Below are 10,114 nucleotides of genomic sequence, written 5' to 3' on the forward strand. Positions count from 1 at the left end.
ATAGCAATTCCATATACTCCCAAACCAACACACACACACACACACACACACACACACACACACACACCTTTCACACCAACTGTGCTTTTTCTCCTTACCACTTAACATCAGCTGACACACTATATATTGACTTTTTACTTATTTATTGTCAGTCTTCCCCACTAGAATGTAAGTTCTACGAGTGCAAGAAATTTTTTGATTGCTGTTTCCTAGCACCTCGAAAAGTACCTGACAACAAAGTAGGCTTTCAACAAATAATTGTTACCTGAACAAATGCAGGAAGTGTAACATTACCATAGTATTTTATGAATGTGAGTTTCTGACATCTTCATAAACTAATATGAAGAGGGGCAAAAAGGCATTCAGGCATTAGATTTCCTAACTAGAGTAAAGAACATTAAATTTACCTTTAATCTTGGCAAATCTTTATTTGCTTGTTCAAGCTGAAATTTTAGTTCAATATTTTCAGATGACAACTTCAAGTTTTCCCTCTGAAGCTCCTGTTCTCTTTGATAACGATCATCTGACTCTATCTCAGAAGTCTTCAGGAAAATATAGTTAGAAGTATTTTTAAGTTTTAATAACAAAAGTGGCATAAGACATAATGGAATAAGAAAACATTAGCTTAAAAGTGAACATTTTTCCTCAAAAAAATATGGGAAATTGGAGAGCTCTAGAAAAAATTGCCCCAAATAAATTAGAATATAAAAATGGCAGGAGAAAGGGTAATGCAGTTTAATTAATATAGAAAGCAAAGTCAACTATGTCTTAATAATGTCCACACACATAATGTCTCCGTGTGTACTCTCATAGTGACTAAACTAATTTGCGCTAATTTTCCCAGTCCAAAAGTATGGTTATTATTTGTTATGGATTATATTATGCCCTAAACCCTACCCCACCCTCAAATTCATATGTTGAAGTCCTAATCCCAGTACCTCAAAATGTGACCTTATTTGGATATAGGACCTTTTCAGAGGTACTCAAGTTACAGTCATTAGGGTGGGCTCTGACCCAGTAAGGGTGATGTTCTTATGAAGAAGGTTAATATGGATACAGAGAGACGCACAGAGGTGAGATAATGTGAAGAGACAGGGAGAAAATGGCCATCTACAAGCCATGAAGAAGGGCCTGGAATAGATTCTTCCTTCACAGGTTAAAGAAGTCATCAACCCTACCAATACCTTGTTTTTTGGACTTCTGGCTCCCAGAACTGTGAAAATAAATTTCTGTCAGGCCACGAAATCTGTGGTGATTTGTTACAATAGCCCTAGCAAACTAATACACAAACCTATAAAAAGAAATGCCTTAATTTCTTCCTTCTTGGGCAAGCTCTTCTTCATTCCTTGAGTGAAAGCAATCACTTCCTCCTCTGAAATCCAGTTACACTATATTTGAGTTTCTCTTGGCACAAATCCACCTTGGGTTATTATTTATGTTCATTTTTACTTCTCATTCTAAGCAACAAGTCATTCAAAAGAGAAATATGTGCTTGATCACTTTTTTCTATACAGTGGGTAGAATACCACCTACCTCGTAAGATTGCTGTGAGCATCCTATGAAATAATTTTGTGCAAGCACTCAGCATAGCTTTAGTTTGTCCTCCCCCACCCCTTTCTCTTTACACTGGCTTGATGGACTATCAAGTCAATAACTCCTCAGACATTACAGTTTAAAAAATATAGTATTGTACAAATATATCCATTATACATGGCTCTATACCACCTTTTTAATTAACAGTAGGTTAAATACCTCACATTCTAATACATTTACCCTTAAGTAATAAAAACAAAAGTAAAAGAAATTAAAGACATTAAAAAATAGGATACAGAAGAATAAAGAAATTCTAGGCTGGTGGATTCTGACCTGAGGGCATAGAACACAGGCAGAAACACGGCATGTGTCCCCCTGCGTCTATCTGTTCAAAGCAATGTGTGTGCATATGCACATAGACAATGGTAAGAGAAAGCAGACAGACGTATTTGTGGAGGTCTGTACCATGGGAATATGTCTGTGCTTATTCTCTGTCAAATCACCCAAGTATCCATTCTGATTCTGCTGCGAGTAGGCTAACACTAGGCAAATCATGCCGCCTGCAAGGTCCTCGGTTTTTCCATCTTACAAATGAAGGCATGAGATGGGGTAATTTTTAAGGGCTCTTCAGACATGGAAATTTGTAATGCCCTGTCCCTGAGCTCTTCTGTCACACCTCTTCTGTCTGTGGTAGCAATTTAACAAATGATAAACACCTATGGGCACCACTGATTGACAGACATAAAATATAGTAAGTATCACTCACAGAAGAGAGTACTTCTACCTTGTTTCTACTTTATGATCTCACATCAGGGTTTTATTTTATTTATTTATTTACTTTAACACAGTTCTCACTAAAACATGGAGGCAATTATTTAAGCACATATGGATCATCCCCCACTTCTCAAAAAACAAGATTAAAAATATTAGTTGAAATTGTCCCAATTTCTGGAAAATAAATTCTAATGAAACTCTAGTCTGTACAAACAATATAAATAAAATTCTGACATAATGAATTTTATCAGATTTCCAATTCTTGTATAGAAGAGGAATCCTGCTAAAAGGAATACACTGCTGGGGGCGCCTGGGTGGCACAGCTGGCGAAGTGTCCGACTCTTGGTTTCAGGTCGGGTCGTGATCTCAGGGTTGTGAGACTGAGCCCCGCATGGCTCCGCACTCAGCACGGAGTCTGCTTAAGGTTCACTCTCCCTCTCCCTCAGCCTCTGCCTCTGCCCCTCCCCACCACATGCTGTCTCTCTCTCTAAAATAAATAAATCTTAAAAACAAAACAAAAACAGAGGGGGTATACACTGCTAAAAACCAAATTCTTACTGGATGGGAGTTAAAGAAACACACAGTGGAAGCCTCAAATTTTTAATTACTTATTATTAAGTGAAAGAAAAAGCATTATGAACCTAGATACAGAAATGAAATAAGAAGTCACTTTCATCCATTTTCTCTTCACATTTAAATGTTTGTTTTTATTGATGTTTTTAGGACTTGGGTGACTGGAGTATCTATGTGGAAAGCATAAAGAAAAAAAAAGGTAAATGCTATTTGATTTCAACCAGGGGCAAACATGTTGGTCTGTACTGCTCTGTTAACGGACCAAAAGTAGTGTGTCACCAGCGAGATCATAAACTACAGGGTCAGACCTGTGTTTAGATCCCGGTTCTGCATCACTAGAGATATTACTCATGCTCCAAACTTCCCATGTAACAAAGTGCTATGAAAATTATACCTAGGCACAGCATAGATGCCAACACAGGCAAACTCCCCTTTCTCATTATAAAAAAGTCTTTGTCATATACTATGTGGAAGATGACCAAAGAATGTCACACAGTATCATAACACGTTTTACCGACAGTATTCACTGTAGTAAAAGTTTGTGAAGAGACTTCAGAGCATTCTGAATTAGAAATTTCTAAGGCAAAATGAACACCTCTAAAGAGCCTGATTTTTGTCACCCTGTTATCGAATCTAATTCTTTTTAAGTGAGTACCAGTGGTAAAATAGTACTAAAATGAATTAGGAAATGCATAACCATTAATTTTTGAAGGAACTAGTCAAATATTAGAGCTTAAGATACATTTCATGAATAATTAATATTTTTTACAAATCCTATGCAATTTATTTCCATTTGCACCACGGATGTATATCACTTGCTATAGGAAAATTCAGCTCACACACACACACAGGACCATCATGGACTCAAACCTGGCACACTTCATTTCTTGGGTGGACGGGGACATCGGTTTCAGAATCTGCCTGTGCGTCCTCCTCGGCACACTGATTCAGTGCGGCAGCAACTGTGGCATAACCAGGGTCCTCTCTGGCAGATTCTCCGGGATCCAAGTGGTTGTTGTGACTCACATCTTCAGCTACGTGTCCCTGTCCTTCATCATTCTTGCCTAGCTCATTCTCTTCCTTGTTTTTATGTTCCTGTTTATTATTTTCACAACAGTCTTGATTAATTTTCTTAATTTCAGGATCCGGTTCATTTTCAAAATCGGACTTAACATCTGCCAAGATACCATCAGCTGACCTAAATGGACTTGACCTTTTTTTTGGTCTTGTCTCAGACTGACTTAACTCTGGAGGCTCGACAGTGTCTTCTGCTGTGTGTGTTTCTTCATTACTGTAACACTGGAGAATAGTTTTAGGTACCTGATGATATAAGCTGTCACTGGCATCTATTCCCTTCCCATTTTTAATTCTGAAAACTGTTATGGGTTTTTTTTTGTTCCTGTGTAAAGTGGTCTTTTTGTGAAAAGTATTTTGCCTGTATTTATTAACACTGGTAGCAAGGGTAGAAAGCGCAGTTGTGTCACATAACAGATTCTGCTTGAAGCAGACGAAAGAGAAGAAACATGAAAAGAAGAAGAAAAAAATAACAAAAATATACACACTAACTGTTTTAAAGTAAGATACAACAAACAACTCTATAATAATGACTTCTTACAAAGGAAAACAAGAAATATATAACATGTTTGAATGAAAACAATGACTTATTTTTCTAATTTACCCAATTGTATGTTCTTGCCACAGCAAAACTCAAAATGGTAACTTCATTTAACATCTCATTTGTAATAACGTTTTATGCAAAGCATAAGAATCTTAAGTTTACTTATGTAAGAAGGATTAAAGAAGTTCATCTACATCACTACCTTGTAAAAATAAAAACTGGATCTATTGTATTAATATTATAAGAAGAATCTAATGTTCTGAGTCAGATAAAGGTAGAAGTTGATACCACCTTTAAATTTTAAAGACAGAAAAACAAAAAGGTGTACACTTACTGAAGTTCTAGAATATGCATCCTTTGAAAACTGTTTTTCTAGAACATGGAGTTTTTCTTGAAGGTATCTATTTTGTAAACGTAAATCTTCTATGACAGAATCTCGAGGGAGAGCTTGGTGGGTCCTACGAGAAACAACAACAGACTCTTTACTATCCAAACTTCAACCCTCCACAGCTTTACTGTATCAAAATACAGAAATGAAAAAATATATATATTTATTAACACAGTATTGATTTGAAATTCCACAAAACCTGTCAACTTTCAAAAATTAGGCCATGACTCTTTATAATATACAGCGATCCTCTACGGAAGCTTCGCCACAGGGCTCTTCTGAATTACAAGTTACAAGTGTATTTTGATTCACAGAAATACATTAACATCTTTAAAGAACATGCATCTATTTATATGGAATTGTGTAAGATGAATCAAAATAGCACTATTTTTAAGACATTATATAATCATTTCATAACATCTGTGTGCTTCTCAAAAAGCTCAAGGATTTAAAAAAGGCTCTTAGTGACCAAAGACAGCCCATGTACCAGACTTCCAAACTGGGAGGTGCACAGGCAGGACAGATCCAAAGAGACTGTAAAGGCTTTGGAAACAAATCTGGTATTAGAACCACAGCCCACAGAAACCAGGTTGGAACTTGGGGCCTGAACCTATCCAGACTGCCTGCCAAAACAAAAATCTCCACATTTTCCACAGAATTTAACCAAGATCCAGAGTTTCACCACATGATATTCAGAAGTTCAAGGATACAATCCAAAATTAGGTGGCATACAAAGAACCAGGAATATCTTAACTCACATGGGAAAAGACAACAGAACCCAAGCCTAAAGTAACACACATTCATTACATCAGTTACTATGGGTCAGTTTTCTTCATCATAATGGGTACCACATTTTCATGAAACAGCCTACCTCATATATGAAATGTCATTTTCTAAGTCAAGATTTCTCTTTTTCAATTCTTCCAACTCTTTTTCTGACTCCAAAGCTCGTGCTCCCATAACTTGATCAACAGTAATGCCAGTTGTTTTTAGTTTCCTCTGCAAAGTAAGTTTCTCTTTGTCAGCTCTGTGGGATTTAATGTAGATCATGAAAATATGTAATTCACTGTTTTGCATTCAATTTATTAAACCACAGCTTACTTAATTACAAGACCAACATAAAAAATTAGATCTTTCAAGGTATTTGCTATGAGCTAACTTATTTCAAAATTATAGGAACTCCATTTATAAATTTTTAAAATACTTTTTTTTAAAGATTTTATTTATTTGAGAGGGGGAGAGAGAGAGAGCACATGCACACAAGCGCAGAGGGAGAGGGAGAAGCTGATTCCCCACCAAGCAGGCAGCTGGATGCAGGACTCGATCCCAGGACCCTGCGATCATGACCTGAGCCGAAGGCAGACACTTAACCAACTGAGCCACCCAGGTGCCCAAATTGTTAAAATACTTTCAAACACATTTTAAAGAAAATAAAAAGTGAACCATAGATAATAAATGATAATTAAAACTAGGAAATTTCTCAAGTATGATATCAAATATGTACTATCATATACGATAAAATGATATAACTTCCAAATCAACTAAAGACTTTGCACATAAGTAATTAGGCTTAAATTTAAACTCACTTGGCAAAAAGATCCTTCAAAGTATTCAATTGCTTTGTTAGAATGTAGACTTCCCCCTCTTTTTCTTTCAACTTGTTTCTAATTCCCTCTACTTTGGTTTGCCATTTTTTACCTTCTTCCCACCTAATTAATTCTTCTTTAGCATTCTGTAAACAATAACGAAGGATAAAATCACCAATATTGTTTTTAATTTCAAGATTTATCAATTATAATTTACTAGAACAATGGTAAACCAATACTTCTTAGAGAATACGTAAATACATTCATTTTGCTATGTAACTTCTAGAATCTTGAGACATGCCAAAGCTATTAGCAAAAATGCCCTTCAGTTTAAGGGTTCTGTATTCTTGACAGATGATATTCTAGGGAACAGTCTGGACTAATGCCAACAGACTCAGGAGTCTTTAAGAGTCTAATAAAGATGATCACAACCGAAGTAAGCTTCTAATAAAGAATGTATATGTACAAAGGACCAACCCAATTTTAATCAAAATAGCAATCTTCTAGCAACACAGCCCTTCAAATCTTCAATGCACAGGATTTCTCTTATTCAACAGAGTTATATAGTGATTGCCAAACATAGGCACTAGAAGTAGAACCAATGAATAAACCAGAGAAAAAGCATTACAGTCTAATTTATGTTGGTTGGGTGGATGAGGGAAAGGGAGTAAAAATATAGACAAAAAGAAAGAAAAAAGTATTTTGTAGTATGTTAGCTGGTATAAGTGCTAAAAGAAAAAAAAAGCAGTGAAGAGGATTAGCAATGGCATTAGCAATGCCACTGGGACACATAAACTGCCAACAGAATACATTTGTAGCTCTGAATTCCTATCAATGCTACGAGACTACTTCATTATGTTTTCTAGTGTAGTATATCAGAGCATTTTCATGTTGAAATGAGAACTATGGAAATATCTATTATTTATATAAATTATTTTTTGTTTCTCCTTTATATTTCATTTATAATGATTTTTTTGAAATTATACATGTAGGTAGTTTCTATTAACCATAAATTCCATGTGGAATAGTACAGAGGATATTATGAAACACTGTATTTATTACAAAAGGCAATGCAGGGGCTGAAAGAGTTAAAAGCCACAGTTTAAAGTCAAATGCCCAACTAAGATAAGCTGCCCTATTAAAACTGTCTTCTTTGACACTGGCCAATTTTTTGCCTTATTTATTTGGTTAACAAGTATTCTTTTAAAAAGTGTAAAAACTTCAGTGTTTGATCATTATTAATTTCTTTTTTCCTGAAATATATACAAGGAATTTTGTGACTTCCAGAAATATAAGTATTAGTTTGGGCATAATGGTATATAAGTAAATAATTCTGCAGCATTGGAGTGCTTTGTAGGGATTGGGCAATTCTATCCCATCTGACATTACCCTCTGAATTAAGACTGAGCAAAACAAGGCTGAAATAACTTAGAAATGAGCCACCACCACAACAAAAATATCAAAGGCAAATGTCACGAAGGATCCGTTCCAGACTGAGGGAGGAGAGAGGATGCAGAGAGAAGTTCTCTTTTTGCATTTTCTGCACCAACAGCCGCTCAGGCATGGATTACACAATAATGTAACTGCATTTTAAATTTTTCATTCATTTAACAAATACTGAGTATCTGATACAGGCCAAGGACTATTGTAGGTGGAGGATACAACAATAAACAAAACAGGCAAAATTCCTGCCATTAAAGCTTTTAGTTCAAAAGATGAACACATAGATAAGTAAATCTCTAGTATGTCAGATAATAATAAATGCTATGGAGAAAAGTATAGCAGCATAAGAAACAGGAATGCAAGGCATGGGGGTGGGATTTGGTATCTCATATAGATAGGCTATAAAGAGTTGACAGAGAAAAGGGTGTAGAAATTTCAACATAAAAGCATTCTTTGAATATAAAAACATTCATAAATTAGAAATGTCCCGTACTGTGGAATTTGAAATAATCCTCTTGCTAGATTCTTGGATCCAAATCACTTTGTTTCCCCTGAACTAACAGTCCAGTCTATCGAAGAATAAAAAGGGCACATCTGGGTCCAGGTAGCAGACTAAAAATGTCCAACTTTCTTACCCAAAATCAAAAGCACCAATTTATGTAAAAAATTAGGTTGAGAGAAATGGGATAGGTAAAATGTGAGGGGATTTTAGAGGTACTCTAATGTCAGGGAGAGGACATGGAGACATTCTAGTAACTTCTGAGTAAGAGTTACATTATAGGAGTCTTGTATAAATTGTTAAAGGACAGAAACTTGTCTTAGACATTTCTACATTATTTGATACATTTATAGTATGTAGTAGGTCCTCAAATTAATATAGCAGATCCTCTGTTCATCAGTTATGTAATTTAACTCAGTCTATCATTGCCTTAAACATATTATCAGTATGTTTCTTCACATACCTTTTCTTTCACAGGCTTTATTTCTGCCTCATCCACCTTTCTTTCCAGTTGGCTTTCTAGCTTTTTAATTTTTTTTTGGAGTTCTTCAATTAAACTTTGTTTATTATCTATCAGAGGTTTCCCCTGAAACAGAAGATGTATTTTGCATTTTACAAGTAAAAAACTATTAAACAAAATACACAATAAATATTCCAATTACAGAAACTGTCTGAGGCTATAGCCATCTTTTCTAAATGCACTATCAATACAGAACATAGTAGCTACTTCTTCATTTTAAAGATAGGCTACTCTGACCTAATAAAACGACAGAGATGACAGAGGTCACTGAAGGAATTAGCTACATTAATCAAAGTGATCTGAAAGCTAGTTTTAGCAAATATTCTAGATGAAATTAAAAAGTGGGATAAACCACTACCTATATATTTTAAATCAAAGACCTTACCACAATTAGATATAAAATCACCTGTAATCCACTGGTTAGTCTTTTAATCTGCCTTTTCAGTTCATCATTCTCTTGATCAATTCCATCTTTCTCTCTAAGCATTTTATTATAGGCTTTCTGTTTTTTTTGCAGTTCATTGGTTAAGTCATTTAAATTATCAGTTAGCGAGTTTTCTCTGTTTTTACTTGTTTTAAGAGCTTCTTTCAATTTTAAAAGATTTTCACTTAAATCGTCAATTTGTGACTGCAAGTAAAGAAAGGTTTAATTCATAAATCTTCATCAAGTATCAACAATAAAACAGAATACATCTATTACTTAATAAAAAAGGAAGTTTCGATCTAAATTTTTATTACATTATTCTTAATAATACTTATTAAAAAGGTTTAGTTAATGCTTATTAAATTAAAACTTATAAAGTTTCAATCTAAATTTTTAAGTTCACAGGGGGAAAAAAAACCCACTAACTACATCTATTTTTCTATCTTCGTTTCAAATGAACCAACTCTACTTTGAGAAAAACAAAATGTGACAAAACAATCTAAAGCAATTTGTCTTCAACAAACACCCAGAAACAAAATTTTATCAAATAAGCAAATGTTTTATTATGGCTGAACTAATTTATTAAAGGAACAAGTACATATGAATGTACATGGGGATGTTTTAAATGTTATGAAGCCTACTAGTAGTATAAAGCAAAATCTCTGACTTGTAGTAGTTTTTAACCCACTTTGTAAAGGCAAGACATAAAAGGATAACTTCACAATACTTGACAGTATAATTAAAGCCACTATACGA

The 10,114-nt window shown here is 34.7% G+C and overlaps 1 protein-coding gene across 1 annotated transcript in view; it reads right to left on the reverse strand.

Moving 5' to 3' along the window:
• The window catches only part of CEP290 (centrosomal protein 290), an 81,192-nt gene that overhangs the window by 14,777 nt on the left and 56,301 nt on the right, over nt 1-10,114 (reverse strand). Inside the window, exons 39-44 of the mRNA XM_040637300.1 lie at nt 9,341-9,562; nt 8,878-9,000; nt 6,473-6,618; nt 5,758-5,913; nt 4,833-4,956; nt 408-542 (exon numbers count right to left, since the gene is read on the reverse strand). Of these exons, the coding sequence (XP_040493234.1) occupies nt 408-542; nt 4,833-4,956; nt 5,758-5,913; nt 6,473-6,618; nt 8,878-9,000; nt 9,341-9,562 (906 nt within the window). The remainder of the gene's footprint in view (nt 1-407; nt 543-4,832; nt 4,957-5,757; nt 5,914-6,472; nt 6,619-8,877; nt 9,001-9,340; nt 9,563-10,114) is intronic.

Source organism: Ursus maritimus, unplaced genomic scaffold (assembly GCF_017311325.1).
Source record: "Ursus maritimus isolate PB19 unplaced genomic scaffold, ASM1731132v1 scaffold_21, whole genome shotgun sequence".
In the NCBI taxonomy this organism is placed as follows: domain Eukaryota; kingdom Metazoa; phylum Chordata; class Mammalia; order Carnivora; family Ursidae; genus Ursus; species Ursus maritimus.